The sequence below is a fragment of the Notolepis coatsorum genome (genome assembly GCF_963971535.1).
Source record: "Notolepis coatsorum genome assembly, chromosome: 6".
Classification (NCBI taxonomy): Eukaryota; Metazoa; Chordata; class Actinopteri; order Aulopiformes; family Paralepididae; genus Notolepis; species Notolepis coatsorum.
The window spans coordinates 27641202-27664492 of NC_140170.1; the positions used below are offsets into that span (position 1 = coordinate 27641202).

The 23291-nt window shown below is 46.1% G+C and overlaps 1 protein-coding gene across 1 annotated transcript in view; it reads left to right on the forward strand.

The window, feature by feature from the left end:
- glsl (glutaminase like) overlaps nucleotides 1-23291 on the forward strand; it is a gene marked incomplete at its 5' end in the record, with an annotated part of 105216 nt that overhangs the window by 50319 nt on the left and 31606 nt on the right. The window contains 4 exons of the mRNA XM_084315496.1: nucleotides 498-864; nucleotides 11007-11073; nucleotides 12463-12575; nucleotides 22251-22380. Coding sequence (XP_084171622.1) covers nucleotides 498-864; nucleotides 11007-11073; nucleotides 12463-12575; nucleotides 22251-22380 — 677 coding nt within the window. The remainder of the gene's footprint in view (nucleotides 1-497; nucleotides 865-11006; nucleotides 11074-12462; nucleotides 12576-22250; nucleotides 22381-23291) is intronic.

Genomic DNA, 23291 nt, shown 5'->3' on the forward strand with positions numbered 1-23291 from the left:
TTATCTTATCCTGTCTTATCTTATCTTATCCTGTCTTATCCTATCTTATCTTATCTTATCCTGTCTTGTCTTATCTTATCTTATCCTGTCTTATCTTGTCTTATCTTATCTTATCCTGTCTTATCTTATCCTATCTTATCTTATCCTGTCTTATCGTATCTTATCCTGTCTTATCTTATCCTGTTTTATCTTATCTTATCCTGTCTTGTCTTGTCTTATCTTATCCTGTCTTGTCTTATCTTATCTTATCCTGTCTTATCTTATCCTGTCTTGTCTTATCTTATCCTGTCTTGTCTTATCTTATCTTATCCTGTCTTATCTTATCCTGTCTTGTCTTATCTTATCCTGTCTTATCTTATCCTGTCTTATCTTATCCTGTCTTGTCTTATCTTATCTTATCCTGTCTTATCTTATCCTGTCTTATCTTATCCTGTCTTGTCTTATCTTATCTTATCCTGTCTTATCTTATCTTATCCTGTCTTATCTTATCTCCCCAGGCCTGTTGAATAATGGAGCTCTGAAGCCCCCTCTACCTCAGACGCCCTCAGTGGCCCCCTCCCCCGAGCCAGAGCAGGACCCACACCCCCCCTCCCCACAGCCCTGGCACCATGCGGGCAGGGCCCCTGATGCTCAGCCAGAGCAGGACCGACACCCCCCCTCCCCACAGCCCTGGCACCATGCGGGCAGGGCCCCTGATGCCCAGCCAGAGCAGGACCGACACCCCCCCTCCCCACAGCCCTGGCACCATGCGGGCAGGGCCCCTGATGCCCAGCCAGAGCAGGACCGACACCCCCCCTCCCCACAGCCCTGGCACCATGCGGGCAGGGCCCCTGATGCCCAGCAAGGACACTCAAAGCGTCGGGCGTAAGTTTACTGACAACTTTCTCATGAACCTTTATTTAACCGGCCAGACCCGCTAATTTTAAGTCCCTCATTGCCCCAATCAATCAGATTATATTTCTTTAATGTGCCTGCTGGCAGTAGGCTTAATGGAATGGATAATCGAATGAGATCTTGCTAGCGAAAATAATTAGTTCAACTCTTTCAGAATAAGTAGATAAAAACAAGCCCAAAGAGTATCTAATTGATACGAATTAATAGATACTTATGAGGATATCTGTACTGTATGCGCTTCGGTATCATGTACTATTATAAATACATGGTTCCCAAAGTTTTCAAGGCGCAACCCCTGAAATAACGGTGTCAGAGAGGCTTGGAGGCTATTAACAGTTTCACTATTAATCAGGTATTAATCTGTTTCGGACATCATCCATACATGCATTGAACTGATTAACCTTTGGTTCATAGTCATACCAGTTATGTTCATCACCCTCTTGTTCATCATCAGATAACAGTGCTTGAACAGATAAATGCATTTTCTCCAATAACGTGTGAGTGACAGTGATACAATTCAACAATCCACAGATTCAGATTCCTCGTAATTCACATCCACAATCCACGCGTAAAGACGCTTCAATTTATGCTTGAATGAAACACAATCCGGGCGCTCCGGTTAAGCAAATACATCCACAGTGGAGAATATGAAACGAATCAGAGCCAACCGCCCGATAGGTTTCATTCATTAAAAATATCCCTGTGGGATTCACATTTGCAATGCTCCGTTATTAAATAACCACATAGTGTGTGTCGCGACTCGCGAGCGCCGTATAGCTATGACGTGCATTATTGAGGACAAAGTAAATCCATAGGCTGAATATGATTTATTATCAGCATTTTAGGTCTATTCTTTTACATTTCAAAAGCCCCGTCTAGAAAAACGATGCACACAAACATAATTCAGAATGGTATAATGGGATCTGTGAGGAAGGGAGCTGGCATTTTTTTGCGAGAGTGGCCAGTTTATCCAGCTAACTGAATTAAACCTGCGCTGGAGCAGGTTCAAAATTTTCGATCTGTTGCCATAGTGATTTAGACAAACCTGCTTCGTGGAACCGAAAAGCCTGACTTATGTCAAGTTATACTGAAGATTATCCGGCTAACTCAGTTAGCCACGTACAGGGAACGGGGCCCAGGGCTGCTGACGTCCTCTTTGACAGTTGTTACAAAGGATCAGATTAAACCGAATATATATATTTATTTATTGATATATATTGCATAGTATTTGTATATCGTTTGATATCCCCTGTATATTCCTTGTACATATACACGGAATATCCCTTTAGCCCAGACCATAATAGTTCATTCTCCTATTGGACAGCGGTCCACCGGCGCCAGGGACCGGCCTCCGGAGTCAGGTTCAAAGTCACCGTCAAGACGTGTCTGGACATGCCCGGCCTTGCCCAGGGATACGCGACAGAAATGAGATTGGAACTAGTTTGTTCACTGTGCGTATAAATACGGCGCAGGTGAATATAGAAGCCCCTTACCCCCTTGCCCTTCGTCCATTTAGTATGTTACCGATAAGTTGAAGCCTCACCCACGATACAACGTGCGGTGAAGTATGGCCTGTTTGGCCCCAGAATAGAGCATTGAGACCGCGTGCGAATTAATAACTGAATTGTCAGAGTTTGGCGCTATACCGTCGAGTGCGACATATTTCTATTAAGTCATTAATAGTCTATTTGTGTATACTGTATCGTGCGGTTAAAGTTCTACAGTGACCAGCATCTCCAACGCTTCCTCGTATTAGCTAGAGTTCTTATCCAGGCTGGGCTGACCACATGGCGCTTTCACCAGAGGAGACCTAGACGAGAACCGTATGGACATGTACACTGGATTAATCTACCCGACGACTACATAGCCCTTTGCGGCTGGAATATATTTGCTTTGGTCCTGTGATTTATGGAGCGGATAATCGCCGACGCCTGCACGTGTTGGATTTACCCCGCGAGGAGTCAAGTCGAGTCGGCGCCTCAGAGAGCCTGAGGCCGACTAGCTTTCTTCACTGTGGAGCTACAGTCTACAGTCTACGGAGAACAGCTGTATTCGTCTGTGGATCAAGAGGCTACTGCACCGGCTTCTGTACCTGAAGTCTCCTTAGTCATCGTTGACCAGACGTCCTACTACCGACAGATCTTCTACCCCCCCGCTGGCTTACAACCAGGGGGAACCCCTTCCAGTATCTCCCGCTATATTACTAGTGTACCATAGATATAATTCCCTAAGATTCAGGTTGTATAATTACCTCCTGCATAACCAGAGAATGGACATTCATTATTGATTTGCCTACGCATATTCCTTTGCCTTACAAGTGCATTCAAAGAATAATGTAAAGTATCCTATGTACCTTTTGCTCCATTAAATACTTGATTATACCTTTGTTTGGAACCGATTTCATTGTGGGAAGTGTTCATCATATTCATATATCGTGTACTGTATGGCCAGTAATTAAAGTACATAAAGCGGTAGTGGTTTAATGATACCATACTTATCAATACAGTCAGGGAATTGTACCCCTCAGTTACAATTGGTCCTTCGAGCCGGAGGGTAACTAGTGTAATATTAATATAGCGGTATTAATATTGACATGGCCTATGATGAACACTCCACAAAACGGTTCTCCTAAAGTAGATCGCCCGCAGCGTAGAAGGCAGACACCTCAGTACTTAGAGGATTACGTTGCCAATATACTACCTAGCCTTCTACAGACGGTAAACGCGGAAAAAGTAGATAGTAAAATTATGTCCGACCCTATCGCCCAGGCTACCCCGCCAATAGAGGCCCTAGTGGGTTCTAACGTAACTGACCAAGCTCACGGTAGGGACCAGGAGGGACCTGACACGACTTTACCCCCCGCCAAGACCGAAGAAGTAGTCCCCGGAGAGCTCCAGGATAAAGACAGCTCTCCAGGGATGGAACTCTACCCGCTACAAGAAGAGGAGAGCACCCCGGAGATGAATCTCCAGGACTCGCCACAGGAGAACAGATCTCCAACGAGTACTGCCAGGAGCGGATCACCTCAACCAGCGTCTTCCCCCAGCAGGGCGGACAAGATGCTGGCACAGGCATTCCTCGCCAGCCTAGCAGCCTCTACAGAGCGCGATCGACTCCAAGCACAGATGCTTAGCGAGCGCGAACATTCTTCCATGGAAAGAGAACGCCTTCAAGCGCAGCAACGGAGCGACGAAGATCGTATACGTCTAGAGATTAGACGCCTTCAGACGGAAGAGAATATGGTAAGAGACCGGGCCGAAGCAGAGCGCGCCGCCGCCGAAGCAGAGCGCGCCGCCGCCGAAGCCCAGCGCGCCGCTGCCGGTGCCCAAAGAGAAGCAGAGCGCGACATCGCTCTCACCAAGCGCGAAGCCGAGCGCGACCGATTACAAGCGCAGATAATGGAGCAGCTGATCGCCAGGGCGACACCCCCTCCCTCCGCACGGGGTTCCAGGGCCTCGTCAAGACACGGGTCAAGGGCACCCTCCCCTACCCGATCAAGCGACCCTGAGCCCGACCACCAGAGAGAGCCTATACCCCCCTCCGAACTCCTTCCCCGACCGGTCCACGCGAGGACCAGCTACAAGGAAGAAACGGTCTACACCGTGGAGAGGCTAAATAGACGACTACAGGATCTAGAGGACCTGCCAGAGCAAGAAGAAGAGGGAGAGGAGGAGAGTCAAGCCCGACAGCAGCACAGAACTCCACAGGACCAGGAGGTCCAGTACAGCCCAGGCTCTACCCCCGCGGCTCTGCGCTACAGACCCCCGACTCAATTCACGGGTGAGCTTGACGCACGACCAGCCCCGAGGAATAGCACCTGGATACGCGGGCCATGGTACCCAGCAGGTACCAGCCCACCAAGAGGCGTAAGAGGAGACTCGCCTAGGAGGCCTCTCTTCCAACGCTCACCGATGTGCCAGCCATCCATGGCATCATACATTGGCACACCGACGTTTCCGGACTTCACCCACGAGAACAGAGCACAGTACACGGAGCTACGAATGTGCTTAGAGACAATGATGTCCGATGTAGCTGACGAACCGTACAAGTATGCTATCCTACTGAAGCACCTCAAGGTGCCCCGAGCGCACAATATAGCGCTGGCCTATGCCACCTCTACTACCCCATACACAGCGGCTCTAGCAGCACTCGACCAAAGATATGGACGCATATGGGATTACGTAATACAAGAGATAAGGCATATTGACCGCCTACCCCCAGCCACAGACAATCGCTCACTAGATGACCTGTCTATCAAGGTACAATCCCTGGTAGGGATGCTGGGGGCGCAAAGAGAAAAGGGTATGCACGAACTGTACGCGAACTCTAATGTCGAGAGGATTTTAGAGAAGCTTCCGCCCGCCCGACAAGAGCGCTTCAGGCGGCAAAGAGACCACCGTGATCCTAACGGTCCCGAGCCATCCCTCCTAGACCTAGCCGACTTCCTGGCGAGAGAAGTCAACAGCCTACGGTTGGATACGTTCATGCGGAGCACCCCAAGCTCCAGAGAGGGACCTAGGAGAGCAAACGATGGCCGAAGATTGGTGACCGTCATGCACCAATCAGAATCAGTACCGAGCAGCAAGAACCACAGTACCCCCTCGATGAAAGAGAAGTGGAAGATGGTGTGCCCGTACTGCGAAAAAGAACACTGGTTGTCACAATGTGACACGTTCAAGAAGATGACCGCCGACGAGGTGGGTCAATGGATAAAGTCCAACCGACGCTGTTACCGATGTGCGCGCAGTCACATGGCAGCCGACTGCCGCTTAAAGAAGAGGTGTAGTCGGTGTGACGGAGCCCACCTAGATGCCCTACACGACAGTAACAGAAGAAAGCCTGCACCCTCAAGCAGCACAAAGGCAAGTGTTATGTACATTGACCCCGCCAGCAGCGGGGGCGCCCGAGTGCTCTTAAAGGTGGTCCGCGTAACACTGAGTTACCAAGACAAGGTCATGGACACTTACGCCGTCCTTGACGACGGGTCAGAGAAGACCCTTCTCCTCGCGTCCGCTGCGGCCCAGCTGGGGCTGCGGGGGAGCGAAAACCAGATGACGATTCGGACAATAAGAAGAGATCTAAAGACGATAAAGGGCGAGAATGTCTCCTTCACTATCGCAGCAAGCGGGCAGCCAGAGAGACGTATAGGATTACTAATGCTTTCACCAGCCAAGAAATAGGCCTGTCGCAGTACACCTACCCCATCGCCAAGCTGATGGATAAATATGTGCACCTGCGTCAACTACCTATACCGCTCATAGACGGTGCCACCCCGACCCTGCTGATAGGCTCCGACCATGCAGACCTCATAGTCCCGATAGACCGGGTCCACACAGGGCCCAGAGGCTGTCCTGCAGCAGTCGAGACCCGCCTAGGATGGACATTACAAGGCCCCCTCGCTAAGTCTCTTAACCGAACAGCAGCCACTAGCTGCCTCCACTCCAGAGTGACAGAAGAAGACACCACCCTCCTACAGCATGTCGAGAGGCTATGGACACTAGAGACAATGCCCTTTAAGAACGAAAAGAAAGACATTCGTTCCAAGGAAGACATTTACGCCATAGCACTCCTCGAGCAAGGGACAAAGAGAGTCAAAGTCAACGGAGTGATGAGATACGCAACTCCACTCCTGAGGCGAGAGGGTATGCCTACCTTCCACGCCCCAAAAGAAGCGACGGAGCGGTATCTATTGAACACAGAGCGGCGCCTAGTCAGAGACCCCGCTCAAGAGACGGTGTACCGCACTGAGATTAACAAGCGACTCACAGCGGGACACATAAAGAAAACTGACTGGCGACGTCGTGCGCTGCTCCGCGCCTCCCTGATCAAAGGCGGCTTTGATCTCAGGCAGTGGGCCAGCAGCGACCCGCAAGTATTGCGCAGCCTCTCCCCCGAGGACAAGGCAGCAAGCAGCGAGACCTGGATGGCGACCATCCCAGGAGAAGCCCAAGAAATGACATTAGGACTAGTCTGGCGCTTCAAAACAGACTCGCTCCATTATAAACACACACCCCTGACCAAGGAGCAGGGAAGGTCGACTGCACTACCGACCACCAGACGGAGTGTATACAGAACACTCGCCAGACAATATGACCCGTTGGGATGTATTCTACCTTACACCACCAGGGCAAAGATGATTGTAAGAGCGTTATGGGACAAGGACCAGGGCTGGGACGACCCCATACCCGAACACCTTGCATCCACATGGAGAGAGTGGGAGACGGAACTCAGCTCACTCCCAGGTGTTAACATACGCCGCAGCTACTTCCCACCCACAGTGAGGCCGGAGACGTGCCAGATGGACCTGCACGTCTTCAGCGACGCCTCCGAAGTAGCCTACGGTTCGGTGGCCTACTTGCGTGCCCGAGAGGAGGGAGGAGAAATACATACTGCTTTCATCCTGGCCCGCTCAAGAATAGCCCCACGAAAGCAACAATCTATCCCGCGTCTAGAGCTCTGCGCAGCCCTAGCAGGAGCGCAACTCGCCACGTTAATCCAACGTGAACTCACCATTCCGGTGCAAAGAACAATCTTGTGGTCAGACTCCACGACAGTACTCACATGGATCCGGTCTGATTCGTGCAGATACAAGGTCTTCGTGGGAGTCAGAGTCACAGAGATTCAAGATTTAACAGAAGTAGCAAGCTGGAGGTATGTGGACACAAAGCACAACCCAGCTGACGTCATCACCCGGGGAATGTCCCTGGATGACCTCACCCGTCACAACCTATACAGTGACGGGCCAGAGTTCCTCAAGCTCCCGGAAGAAGAGTGGCCTACACCCACCCCACGGGAAGCGAGTAAAGAGGAGGCAGAAAACAAGAAATCTATGTTCTGTGGATTGAACACACTCGTCTCCACAGACCCCGACATAGACGATTGCCTCACCCTAGAGAGTGCGCAGCTAAAGACATTCCTGTGGCACCACCCAGAGGTTCAGCTCACTACTGACATTACTGCAGCTGACTACGAAGAAGCAGAACTTCTTCTACTACAACGAGCCCAGAGAGACTCGTTCCCCGATGAGCTAGACTGTCTACAGGGAGCAAAGCCCGTCCCATCAGACAGCAGACTGCTCCACCTAGCCCCCGAGAGCGACACCCATGGTCTCATCAGAGTGGGTGGTCGTCTGCGGAGAGCTCCAGACTTACCGGATGACGTCAAGTACCCGATAGTCTTAAACAGCCGACACAAGGTCACAGAGCTGATCATAAAGAAATACGACGAGGATGTGCATCACGCCGGGGCAGAGAGAGTCTTCGCGGAGATCAGACGTCGTTATTGGATACTGCAAGGGAGAGAAGCAGTGCGGCGCTTCCAGCGAACCTGTCTAGACTGTCGTAAGTGGCGAGCGCAGCCCAGTATACCCCGGATGGCTGACCTACCTCCCTGTCGCCTCCGACTCGGCGACAAGCCTTTTCACTCCACCGGTATGGACTGTTTCGGCCCGCTGTATATAAAGAAAGGAAGAGGAACCGAGAAGCGGTGGGGTATTGTATTCAAATGCATGACCACCCGAGCGATGCATATAGAACTCCTTCCAACCATGAGCACAGACTCATTCCTTATGGCCTTCCGAAGATTCACATCGCGGAAAGGTAAACCGTCTATATTGTTGTCTGATCACGGGACAAACTTCAAAGGCGGAGAAAGAGAGCTGAGAGAGAGCTTCCAAGCTATGGGCCCAGAACTTAAGACCCACCTCGCTCCATACCAGATTGACTTCCAGTTTAATCCCCCGAACGCACCTCACTTCGGTGGAACTTGGGAACGAGAAGTACGTTCAATAAAGACAGCCCTGTACGCCGTGCTTGGGGCCCAGACCGTGGCGGAAGAAGTCCTAATGACAGTCCTCACGGAGATCGAGGGAGTATTGAACTCAAAGCCCCTCGGTTACGTCTCAAGTGATGTAGCAGATGTCGACCCAGTCACCCCCAACACACTCTTGATGGGGCGGCTGGACCCCGCGCTACCACAGACAATGTACAGGCCTGAAGAAGCGAACGGCCGAAGAATGTGGAGGTACAGTCAAGTATTGGCTGACAAGTTTTGGAACAGCTTCCTACTCCACTACCTACCGTCTCTACAGACCCGCCAGAAATGGGTGAAAGAGAGAGACAATTTGACAGAAGGAACAGTCGTCATGATTATCGACCAGTCACTACCCCGAGCTATGTGGCCGGCTGGCCGCGTAAGCAAAGTGATCACCGGTGCCGACGGAAAGGTCCGAGCAGCCGAAGTGCTCGTCCAAGGGCGGACCTACACCCGACCCGTGGCGAGGCTAATAGAACTGCCAAGGCTCCCCGATACCATCGATGACGACCATGACCCCATGACTTTGTGAACTGACCGACCCCTCACAACAGACATTGAGTAGTGGACAGTGCGTTAATCTGTCTCTGCTTAGCTAATTAGGTGGGACTAATTAGGGGGCGGCTGTTACAAAGGATCAGATTAAACCGAATATATATATTTATTTATTAATATATATTGCATAGTATTTGTATATCGTTTGATATCCCCTGTATATTCCTTGTACATATACACGGAATATCCCTTTAGCCCAGACCATAATAGTTCATTCTCCTATTGGACAGCGGTCCACCGGCGCCAGGGACCGGCCTCCGGAGTCAGGTTCAAAGTCACCGTCAAGACGTGTCTGGACATGCCCGGCCTTGCCCAGGGATACGCGACAGAAATGAGATTGGAACTAGTTTGTTCACCGTGCGTATAAATACGGCGCAGGTGAATATAGAAGCCCCTTACCCCCTTGCCCTTCGTCCATTTAGTATGTTACCGATAAGTTGAAGCCTCACCCACGATACAACGTGCGGTGAAGTATGGCCTGTTTGGCCCCAGAATAGAGCATTGAGACCGCGTGCGAATTAATAACTGAATTGTCAGAGTTTGGCGCTATACCGTCGAGTGCGACATATTTCTATTAAGTCATTAATAGTCTATTTGTGTATAGTGTATCGTGCGGTTAAAGTTCTACAGTGACCAGCATCTCCAACGCTTCCTCGTATTAGCTAGAGTTCTTATCCAGGCTGGGCTGACCACATGGCGCTTTCACCCGAGGAGACCTAGACGAGAACCGTATGGACATGTACACTGGATTAATCTACCCGACGACTACATAGCCCTTTGCGGCTGGAATATATTTGCTTTGGTCCTGTGATTTATGGAGCGGATAATCGCCGACGCCTGCACGTGTTGGATTTACCCCGCGAGGAGTCAAGTCGAGTCGGCGCCTCAGAGAGCCTGAGGCCGACTAGCTTTCTTCACTGTGGAGCTACAGTCTACAGTCTACGGAGAACAGCTGTATTCGTCTGTGGATCAAGAGGCTACTGCACTGACTTCTGTACCTGAAGTCTCCTTAGTCATCGTTGACCAGACGTCCTACTACCGACAGATCTTCTACCCCCCCGCTGGCTTACAACCAGGGGGAACCCCTTCCAGTATCTCCCGCTATATTACTAGTGTACCATAGATATAATTCCCTAAGATTCAGGTTGTATAATTACCTCCTGCGTAACCAGAGAATGGACATTCATTATTGATTTGCCTACGCATATTCCTTTGCCTTACAAGTGCATTCAAAGAATAATGTAAAGTATCCTATGTACCTTTTGCTCCATTAAATACTTGATTATACCTTTGTTTGGAACCGATTTCATTGTGGGAAGTGTTCATCATATTCATATATCGTGTACTGTATGGCCAGTAATTAAAGTACATAAAGCGGTAGTGGTTTAATGATACCATACTTATCAATACAGTCAGGGAATTGTACCCCTCAGTTACAACAGTGTTCAAGTTTCTCAAGTTCAAGTTTCTTTATTAGTTGTCATACAGAAGTACAGAATACTTTTATACAAAATGCTTCTTTCTGTTACGCTCCAGAGACTGTGCTAGACAAAAGGATAAGTATAAAATAAAATAAGTATAGCAAGTATAAAATTTAAGTCACGTACGTAGACACAAGTGTTCAGTATGTACATATGTACAATGTTCAATTCAGAGTAGAAGTAACTGAGTTACCAGTGTGTTGTTGTGTTGTGTAACAGTGTGTTGTTGTGTTGTGTAACAGTGTGTTGTTGTGTTGTGTCCAGGGCTGCTGACGTGCTCTTTGACAGTTTCGCATCAGACGGACGACTGAACATGAACCACTTCTTTGAGGTATTTTCTGTGACACCTGAACTTACATGAAATCATTTATTTATTCCAATGGAGGAGGAACAAGCCTTACACTCAGTCAACATGGCTTATATTGTGAGGACGCTGCCACCTATAGGTATCTGAGGGGATTGTCACAGCTCAATATTGTGATTCAATACAATGCAATATTTTAAAAGAGGTGTAATATTAACACATTGGACGCCAGACCCGAGATAAGTCGGGTTAACAACACGCCATCGCTTGAGCGCCAAACCCGAGAAAAGTCGGATTTTAATCGTTATTTATTTTATTCGCTATATCCATTCATAATTCATCCATCCAGCCTGATGTTATCATTGGGAATGGCTCTGAGATCGCAAAAAGGCCAATACTGCCGACTAACGCTTTGCGGCCGGTATTGCACATCATTGGAAACCCTCTGGCTTGGGATAGTTTCAAGTTTCAAGTTTCATTGTACGTCGATCTAAGAAGTCTGGTCCAGGTTTTCCTTCTCGGGTAATGTTTATAACCGACGCTGGTTGAACTGGAGCTAGGTAGCCAGGTAGCTAAATGCTCCTCGACGCTTGTTGAACTGGAGCTAGGTAGCCAGGTAGCTAAATGCTCCGCGATGCTGGTTCAACTGGAGCTAGGTAGCCAGGTAGCTAAATGCTCCGTGACGCTGGTTCAACTGCCTGCGCCGGTCTGTCTGTCGAAGACCGAGGGAACCGCATCGGGCTTCAGCTGATTAGTGGTCTTCTGGACAAACCTTCCACCATCAACAACATAATCCGAGGCAATGAAGTGTTCGCTGCAGGTCTTCATTCCCTGTCCAACAGGCTGATCGCGCCGCTTGAGTGCAACCAGCCAACGTGCCAACAACACTGTTTTTTTCACTGGTAGTTTGTGGAAATGAACCAACTTTCCTCTCTCTTTCACACGGTAAAATTAGTTTGAACAGCCAGGAGCAATACAAAAAGAACCACTGCGGTCCCGTTGTTTGGTAGGCAACGTTGCATTTACTGACTGACCTTCAAGACACTCCATGTTTACTAGGCAGCTAACCAGCAGTGTAAACCAGGAGCCAGACCAAACCAACACCGTGATGTCATCATCTAAAATGGCGCCGCCCATGGCGAAAACAGGGAAATTATATTTGATTTTTCAGACAAATAAGCAGGATTTCACATTTGATTATAGGACACAAGGTACACAACAAACAAACTAGGATCACATTGTTCAATGCTGATTATTTTAAATATAGTGCTGAATAGATATGTGCTGATTATCTTTCAAGACATGTCTGATTCAGCAGCATGGAACAAACCATGGGGAAAAGGACTAATCAGCTTAATAACTACGTGTTGGTCGAGCAGCTGAACTCCACATCATCCACACTGTTCTCTCTCTCAGGCCGTGTGGAACTCAGGCCTCCACAAGTCAGACCCCCGGATCAAGGACTGCTACTTCCACATGCGGAAGCTACAGGACGCAGACGGAACCGTGGACAGGAACACCTTCCAGAGGTACGGTGGTGTGCACAGTGTGGGTCCTGTCCCAGGTGTGTGACGGCAGGAGAGGGCATCCAGAGCTCTCAATGAGCGCTGTACTTTCGAAAAACTACCTTTCCCAGCCGATTCCAGCTTCCTGCAAGCAAATTACTTTTTTTAATTTCTCTTATTTCTCGGGATTCTCGATCACAAAACTAAACGTTATTGGCAGTGACAGTATCTAAACATCTGGATGTCCTAGGTGTGTGACAGTATCTAAACATCTGGATGTCCTAGGTGTGTGACAGTATCTAAACATCTGGATGTCCTAGGTGTGTGACAGTATCTAAACATCTGGATGTCCTAGGTGTGTGACAGTATCTATCTAAACATCTGGATGTCCTAGGTGTGTGACAGTATCTAAACATCTGGATGTCCTAGGTGTGTGACAGTATCTAAACATCTGGATGTCCTAGGTGTGTGACAGTATCTAAACATCTGGATGTCCTAGGTGTGTGACAGTATCTAAACATCTGGATGTCCTAGGTGTGTGACAGTGACTAAACATCTGGATGTCCTAGGTGTGTGACAGTATCTAAACATCTGGATGTCCTAGGTGTGTGACAGTATCTAAACATCTGGATGTCCTAGGTGTGTGACAGTATCTAAACATCTGGATGTCCTAGGAGTGTGACAGTATCTAACTAAACATCTGGATGTCCTAGGTGTGTGACAGTATCTAAACATCTGGATGTCCTAGGTGTGTGACAGTATCTAAACATCTGGATGTCCTAGGTGTGTGACAGTATCTAAACATCTGGATGTCCTAGGTGTGTGACAGTATCTAAACATCTGGATGTCCTAGGTGTGTGACAGTATCTAACTCAACATCTGGATGTCCTAGGTGTGTGACAGTATCTAACTAAACATCTGGATGTCCTAGGTGTGTGACAGTATCTAACTAAACATCTGGATGTCCTAGGTGTATGGCAGTATCTAAACATCTGGATGTCCTAGGTGTGTGACAGTATCTAAACATCTGGATGTCCTAGGTGTGTGACAGTATCTAAACATCTGGATGTCCTAGGTGTGTGACAGTATCTAAACATCTGGATGCCCTAGGTGTGTGACAGTATCTAAACATCTGGATGTCCTAGGTGTGTGACAGTATCTAAACATCTGGATGTCCTAGGTGTGTGACAGTATCTAACTAAACATCTGGATGTCCTAGGTGTGTGACAGTATCTAAACATCTGGATGTCCTAGGTGTGTGACAGTATCTATCTAAACATCTGGATGTCCTAGGTGTGTGACAGTATCTAACTAAACATCTGGATGTCCTAGGTGTGTGACAGTATCTAAACATCTGGATGTCCTAGGTGTGTGACAGTATCTAAACATCTGGATGTCCTAGGTGTGTGACAGTATCTAAACATCTGGATGTCCTAGGTGTGTGACAGTATCTATCTAAACATCTGGATGTCCTAGTTGTGTGACAGTATCTATCTAAACATCTGGATGTCCTAGGTGTGTGACAGTATCTAAACATCTGGATGTCCTAGGTGTGTGACAGTATCTAAACATCTGGATGTCCTAGGTGTGTGACAGTATCTAAACATCTGGATGTCCTAGGTGTGTGACAGTATCTAAACATCTGGATGTCCTAGGTGTGTGACAGTATCTAAACATCTGGATGTCCTAGGTGTGTGACAGTATCTAAACATCTGGATGTCCTAGGTGTGAGACAGTATCTATCTAAACATCTGGATGTCCTAGGTGTGTGACAGTATCTAAACATCTGGATGTCCTAGGTGTGTGACAGTATCTAAACATCTGGATGTCCTAGGTGTGTGACAGTATCTATCTAAACATCTGGATGTCCTAGGTGTGTGACAGTATCTAAACATCTGGATGTCCTAGGTGTGTGACAGTATCTAAACATCTGGATGTCCTAGGTGTGTGACAGTATCTAAACATCTGGATGTCCTAGGTATGAGACAGTATCTATCTAAACATCTGGATGTCCTAGGTGTGTGACAGTATCTAAACATCTGGATGTCCTAGGTGTGTGACAGTATCTATCTAAACATCTGGATGTCCTAGGTGTGTGACAGTATCTAAACATCTGGATGTCCTAGGTGTGTGACAGTATCTAAACATCTGGATGTCCTAGGTGTGTGACAGTATCTAAACATCTGGATGTCCTAGGTGTGTGACAGTATCTAAACATCTGGATGTCCTAGGTGTGTGACAGTATCTAAACATCTGGATGTCCTAGGTGTGTGACAGTATCTAAACATCTGGATGTCCTAGGTGTGTGACAGTATCTAAACATCTGGATGTCCTAGGTGTGTGACAGTATCTAAACATCTGGATGTCCTAGGTGTGAGACAGTATCTAAACATCTGGATGTCCTAGGTGTGTGACAGTATCTAACTAAACATCTGGATGTCCTAGGTGTGTGACAGTATCTAAACATCTGGATGTCCTAGGTGTGTGACAGTATCTATCTAAACATCTGGATGTCCTAGGTGTGTGACAGTATCTAAACATCTGGATGTCCTAGGTGTGTGACAGTATCTAAACATCTGGATGTCCTAGGTGTGTGACAGTATCTAACTAAACATCTGGATGTCCTAGGTGTGTGACAGTAACTAAACATCTGGATGTCCTAGGTGTGTGACAGTATCTAAACATCTGGATGTCCTAGGTGTGTGACAGTATCTAAACATCTGGATGTCCTAGGTGTGTGACAGTATCTAAACATCTGGATGTCCTAGGTGTGTGACAGTATCTAAACATCTGGATGTCCTAGGTGTGTGACAGTATCTAAACATCTGGATGTCCTAGGTGTGTGACAGTATCTAAACATCTGGATGTCCTAGGTGTGTGACAGTATCTATCTAAACATCTGGATGTCCTAGGTGTGTGACGGTATCTAAACATCTGGATGTCCTAGGTGTGTGACAGTATCTAAACATCTGGATGTCCTAGGTGTGTGACAGTATCTATCTAAACATCTGGATGTCCTAGGTGTGTGACAGTATCTATCTAAACATCTGGATGTCCTTGGTGTGTTTCAGTATCTAAACATCTGGATGTCCTAGGTGTGTGACAGTATCTAAACATCTGGATGTCTTAGGTGTGTGACAGTATCTAAACATCTGGATGTCCTAGGTGTGTGACAGTATCTAACTAAACATCTGGATGTCCTAGGTGTGTGACAGTATCTAACTAAACATCTGGATGTCCTAGGTGTGTGACAGTATCTAAACATCTGGATGTCCTAGGTGTGTGACAGTATCTAACTAAACATCTGGATGTCCTAGGTGTGTGACGGTATCTAAACATCTGGATGTCCTAGGTGTGTGACAGTATCTAAACATCTGGATGTCCTAGGATGTGACAGTATCTAAACATCTGGATGTCCTAGGTGTGTGACAGTATCTAACTAAACATCTGGATGTCCTAGGTGTGTGACAGTATCTAAACATCTGGATGTCCTAGGTGTGTGACAGTATCTAAACATCTGGATGTCCTAGGTGTGTGACAGTATCTAAACATCTGGATGTCCTAGGTGTGAGACAGTATCTAAACATCTGGATGTCCTAGGTGTGTGACAGTATCTAAACATCTGGATGTCCTAGGTGTGTGACAGTATCTAAACATCTGGATGTCCTAGGTGTGTGACAGTATCTATCTAAATATCTGGATGTCCTAGGTGTGTGACAGTATCTAAACATCTGGATGTCATAGGTGTGTGACAGTATCTAAACATCTGGATGTCCTAGGTGTGTGACAGTATCTAAACATCTGGATGTCTTAGGTGTGTGACAGTATCTAAACATCTGGATGTCCTAGGTGTGTGACAGTATCTAACTAAACATCTGGATGTCCTAGGTGTGTGACGGTATCTAAACATCTGGATGTCCTAGGTGTGTGACAGTATCTAACTAAACATCTGGATGTCCTAGGTGTGTGACAGTATCTAAACATCTGGATGTCCTAGGTGTGTGACAGTATCTAAACATCTGGATGTCCTAGGTGTGTGACAGTATCTAAACATCTGGATGTCCTAGGTGTGTGACAGTATCTATCTAAACATCTGGATGTCCTAGGTGTGTGACAGTATCTAACTAAACATCTGGATGTCCTAGGTGTGTGACAGTATCTAACTAAACATCTGGATGTCCTAGGTGTGTGACAGTATCTAAACATCTGGATGTCCTAGGTGTGTGACAGTATCTAAACATCTGGATGTCCTAGGTGTGTGACAGTATCTAAACATCTGGATGTCCTAGGTGTGTGACAGTATCTATCTAAACATCTGGATGTCCTAGGTGTGTGACAGTATCTAAACATCTGGATGTCCTAGGTGTGTGACAGTATCTAAACATCTGGATGTCCTAAGTGTGTGACAGTATCTATCTAAACATCTGGATGTCCTAGGTGTGTGACAGTATCTAACTAAACATCTGGATGTCCTAGGTGTGTGACAGTATCTAACTAAACATCTGGATGTCCTAGGTGTGTGACAGTATCTAAACATCTGGATGTCCTAGGTGTGTGACAGTATCTAAACATCTGGATGTCCTAGGTGTGTGACAGTATCTAACTAAACATCTGGATGTCCTAGGTGTGTGACAGTATCTAAACATCTGGATGTCCTAGGTGTGTGACAGTATCTAAACATCTGGATGTCCTAGGTGTGTGACAGTATCTAAACATCTGGATGTCCTAGGTGTGTGACAGTATCTAAACATCTGGATGTCCTAGGTGTGTGACAGTATCTAACTAAACATCTGGATGTCCTAGGTGTGTGACAGTATCTAAACATCTGGATGTCCTAGGTGTGTGACAGTATCTAAACATCTGGATGTCCTAGGTGTGTGACAGTATCTAAACATCTGGATGTCCTAGGTGTGTGACAGTATCTATCTAAACATCTGGATGTCCTAGGTGTGTGACAGTATCTAAACATCTGGATGTCCTAGGTGTGTGACAGTATCTAAACATCTGGATGTCCTAGGTGTGTGACAGTATCTAACTAAACATCTGGATGTCCTAGGTGTGTGACAGTATCTAAACATCTGGATGTCCTAGGTGTGTGACAGTATCTAAACATCTGGATGTCCTAGGTGTGTGACAGTATCTATCTAAACATCTGGATGTCCTAGGTGTGTGACAGTATCTAAACATCTGGATGTCCTAGGTGTGTGACAGTATCTATCTAAACATCTGGATGTCCTAGGTGTGTGACAGTATCTAAACATCTGGATGTCCTAGGTGTGTGACAGTATCTAAACATCTGGATGTCCTAGGTGTGTGACAGTATCTATCTAAACATCTGGATGTCCTAGGTGTGTGACAGTATCTAAACATCTGGATGTCCTAGGTGTGTGACAGTATCTATCTAAACATCTGGATGTCCTAGGTGTGTGACAGTATCTAAACATCTGGATCTCCTAGGTGTGTGACAGTATCTAAACATCTGGATGTCCTAGGTGTGTGACAGTATCTAAACATCTGGATGTCCTAGGTGTGTGACAGTATCTAAACATCTGGATGTCCTAGGTGTGTGACAGTATCTATCTAAACATCTGGATGTCCTAGGTGTGTGACAGTATCTAAACATCTGGATGTCCTAGGTGTGTGACAGTATCTATCTAAACATCTGGATGTCCTAGGTGTGTGACAGTATCTAAACATCTGGATGTCCTAGGTGTGTGACAGTATCTAAACATCTGGATGTCCTAGGTGTGTGACAGTATCTAAACATCTGGATGTCCTAGGTGTGTGACAGTATCTAAACATCTGGATGTCCTAGGTGTGTGACAGTATCTAAACATCTGGATGTCCTAGGTGTGTGACAGTATCTAAACATCTGGATGTCCTAGGTGTGTGACAGTATCTAAACATCTGGATGTCCTAGGTGTGTGACAGTATCTAAACATCTGGATGTCCTAGGTGTGTGACAGTATCTAAACATCTGGATGTCCTAGGTGTGTGACAGTATCTAAACATCTGGATGTCCTAGGTGTGTGACAGTATCTAAACATCTGGATGTCCTAGGTGTGTGACAGTATCTAAACATCTGGATGTCCTAGGTGTGTGACAGTATCTATCTAAACATCTGGATGTCCTAGGTGTGTGACAGTAACTAAACATCTGGATGTCCTAGGTGTGTGACAGTATCTAAACATCTGGATCTCCTAGGTGTGTGACAGTATCTAAACATCTGGATGTCCTAGGTGTGTGACAGTATCTAAACATCTGGATGTCCTAGGTGTGAGACAGTATCTAAACATCTGGATGTCCTAGGTGTGTGACAGTATCTAAACATCTGGATGTCCTAGGTGTGTGACAGTATCTAATCATCTGGATGTCCTAGGTGTGTGACAGTATCTAACTAAACATCTGGATGTCCTAGGTGTGTGACAGTATCTAACTAAACATCTGGTTGTCCTAGGTGTGAGACAGTATCTGAACATCTGGATGTCCTAGGTGTGTGACAGTATCTATCTAAACATATGGGTGTCCTAGGTGTGTGACAGTATCTAACTAAACATCTGGATGTCCTAGGTGTGAGACAGTATCTGAACATCTGGATGTCCTAGGTGTGTGACAGTATCTATCTAAACATCTGGATGTCCTAGGTGTGTGACAGTATCTATCTAAACATCTGGATGTCCTAGGTGTGTGACAGTATCTAAACATCTGGATGTCCTAGGTGTGTGACAGTATCTAAACATCTGGATCTCCTAGGTGTGTGACAGTATCTATCTAAACATCTGGATGTCCTAGGTGTGTGACAGTATCTATCTAAACATCTGGATGTCCTAGGTGTGTGACAGTATCTGAACATCTGGATGTCCTAGGTGTGTGACAGTATCTAAGCATCTGGATGTCCTAGGTGTGTGACAGTATCTAAACATCTGGATGTCCTAGGTGTGTGACAGTATCTAAACATCTGGATGTCCTAGGTGTGTGACAGTATCTATCTAAACATCTGGATGTCCTAGGTGTGAGACAGTATCTAAACATCTGGATGTCCTAGGTGTGTGACAGTAACTAAACATCTGGATGTCCTAGGTGTGTGACAGTATCTATCTAAACATCTGGATGTCCTAGGTGTGTGACAGTAACTAAACATCTGGATGTCCTAGGTGTGTGACAGTATCTAAACATCTGGATGTCCTAGGTGTGTGACAGTATCTAAACATCTGGATGTCCTAGGTGTGTGACAGTATCTATCTAAACATCTGGATGTCCTAGGTGTGTGACAGTATCTAAACATCTGGATGTCCTAGGTGTGTGACAGTATCTATCTAAACATCTGGATGTCCTAGGTGTGTGACAGTATCTAAACATCTGGATGTCCTAGGTGTGTGACAGTATCTAAACATCTGGATGTCCTAGGTGTGTGACAGTATCTAAACATCTGGATGTCCTAGGTGTGTGACAGTATCTAAACATCTGGATGTCCTAGGTGTGTGACAGTATCTAAACATCTGGATGTCCTAGGTGTGTGACAGTATCTAAACATCTGGATGTCCTAGGTGTGTGACAGTATCTAAACATCTGGATGTCCTAGGTGTGTGACAGTATCTAAACATCTGGATGTCCTAGGTGTGTGACAGTATCTATCTAAACATCTGGATGTCCTAGGTGTGTGACGGTATCTAAACATCTGGATGTCCTAGGTGTGTGACAGTATCTAAACATCTGGATGTCCTAGGTGTGTGACAGTATCTAAACATCTGGATGTCCTAGGTGTGTGACAGTATCTAAACATCTGGATGTCCTAGGTGTGTGACAGTATCTATCTAAACATCTGGATGTCCTAGGTGTGTGACGGTATCTAAACATCTGGATGTCCTAGGTGTGTGACAGTATCTAAACATCTGGATGTCCTAGGTGTGTGACAGTATCTAAACATCTGGATGTCCTAGGTGTGTGACAGTATCTAAACATCTGGATGTCCTAGGTGTGTGACAGTATCTAAACATCTGGATGTCCTAGGTGTGTGACAGTATCTAAACATCTGGGTGTCCTAGGTGTGTGACAGTATCTAAACATCTGGATGTCCTAGGTGTGTGACAGTATCTATCTAAACATCTGGATGTCCTAGGTGTGTGACGGTATCTAAACATCTGGATGTCCTAGGTGTGTGACAGTATCTAAACATCTGGATGTCCTAGGTGTGTGACAGTATCTAAACATCTGGATGTCCTAGGTGTGTGACAGTATCTAAACATCTGGATGTCCTAGGTGTGTGACAGTATCTATCTAAACATCTGGATGTCCTAGGTGTGTGACGGTATCTAAACATCTGGATGTCCTAGGTGTGTGACAGTATCTAAACATCTGGATGTCCTAGGTGTGTGACAGTATCTAAACATCTGGATGTCCTAGGTGTGTGACAGTATCTATCTAAACATCTGGATGTCCTAGGTGTGTGACAGTATCTAACTAAACATCTGGATGTCCTAGGTGTATGACAGTATCTAAACATCTGGATGTCCTAGGTGTGTGACAGTATCTAAACATCTGGATGTCCTAGGTGTGTGACAGTATCTAAACATCTGGATGTCCTAGGTGTGTGACAGTATCTAAACATCTGGATGTCCTAGGTGTGTGACAGTATCTAAACATCTGGATGTCCTAGGTGTGTGACAGTATCTAAACATCTGGATGTCCTAGGTGTGTGACAGTATCTAAACATCTGGATGTCCTAGGTGTGTGACAGTATCTAAACATCTGGATGTCCTAGGTGTGTGACAGTATCTAAACATCTGGATGTCCTAGGTGTGTGACAGTATCTAAACATCTGGATGTCCTAGGTGTGTGACAGTATCTAAACATCTGGATGTCCTAGGTGTGTGACAGTATCTAAACATCTGGATGTCCTAGGTGTGTGACAGTATCTAAACATCTGGATGTCCTAGGTGTGTGACAGTATCTAAACATCTGGATGTCCTAGGTGTGTGACAGTATCTATCTAAACATCTGGATGTCCTAGGTGTGTGACAGTATCTAAACATCTGGATGTCCTAGGTGTGTGACAGTATCTAAACATCTGGATGTCCTAGGTGTGTGACAGTATCTAAACATCTGGTTGTCCTAGGTGTGTGACAGTATCTAAACATCTGGATGTCCTAGGTGTGTGACAGTATCTAAACATCTGGATGTCCTAGGTGTGTAACAGTATCTATCTAAACATCTGGATGTCCTAGGTGTGTGACAGTATCTATCTAAACATCTGGATGTCCTAGGTGTGTGACAGTATCTAACTAAACATCTGGATGTCCTAGGTGTGTGACAGTATCTAAACATCTGGATGTCCTAGGTGTGTGACAGTATCTAAACATCTGGATGTCCTAGGTGTGTGACAGTATCTAACTAAACATCTGGATGTCCTAGGTGTGTGACAGTATCTAAACATCTGGATGTCCTAGGTGTGTGACAGTATCTAACTAAACATCTGGATGTCCTAGGTGTGTGACAGTATCTAAACATCTGGATGTCCTAGGTGTGTGACAGTATCTAACTAAACATCTGGATGTCCTAGGTGTGTGACAGTAACTAAACATCTGGATGTCCTAGGTGTGTGACAGTATCTAAACATCTGGATGTCCTAGGTGTGTGACAGTATCTAAACATCTGGATGTCCTAGGTGTGTGACAGTATCTAAACATCTGGATGTCCTAGGTGTGTGACAGGCTTCGTGTCTCTCATCCTGAAAGCTCTTCAGGGACGTTTCGTCGTCCCGGACTTCTCCACCTTCACAGAGGAAGCTCAGAAGTTGTTCATCAGATGTAAACAGCTCTCCTCTGTCCAGGTGAGCTCCTCTGTTAACCCTTTCACTGCCACACAACAGCAGGTGAACCCTTTCACTGCCACACTACAGAAGGTTAACCCTTTACTATCACACCATAGTAACCGTCGGTAGTGTGATAGTAAAGGGTTAACCTTCTGTAGTGTGGCAGTGGAAGGGTTAAGGCGAGCTTACCCTCAGAGCTTGTCCCATATTGTCCTCCTAAGTCTTATGTCACAGAAGCCAATCCAAGGTTTCCTGTCTTCACACATTACCATCATCCTGTCTTATCTTACATTACATTTATATTATTTTGACGCTTTTATCCAAAACCACTTACAAATTGTGTAAAACAAGTCAGCAGGAGGGGTGCACCTCTGACAGCTAAGGGTAAGTGGTATCATCACAGTAGGTAATAGTGTAGACAATCATATTAGCATAGTAGGTAATGGTATAGACATATTATCATAATAGATAGTAGTATAGACATAGTAGATAGTACCTAGTAGATAGTAGTATAGACATAGTAGATAGTACCTAGTAGATAGTAGTATAGACATAGTAGCATAGTAGATAGTAGTATAGACATAGTAGATAGTACCTAGTAGATAGCAGTATAGACATAGTAGATAGTACCTAGTAGATAGCAGTATAGACATAGTAGATAGTACCTAGTAGATAGCAGTATAGACATAGTAGATAGTACCTAGTAGATAGTAGTATAGACATAGTAGTAAAAGACAGTAAGAACGTTAGTTTTATATCCTAAGAGCTGGACTCAAGCTCATTGTTGTTCTTCTCATGTGAGTTAGGGTTCCTCACCAGGATGTGTCTGACCAGAGACTGTTCAGCTCCTGTCTGCAGGTCCTGTGTTGTTCTGACCAGAGACTGTTCAGCTCCCTGTCTGCAGGTCCTGTGTTGTTCTGACCAGAGAC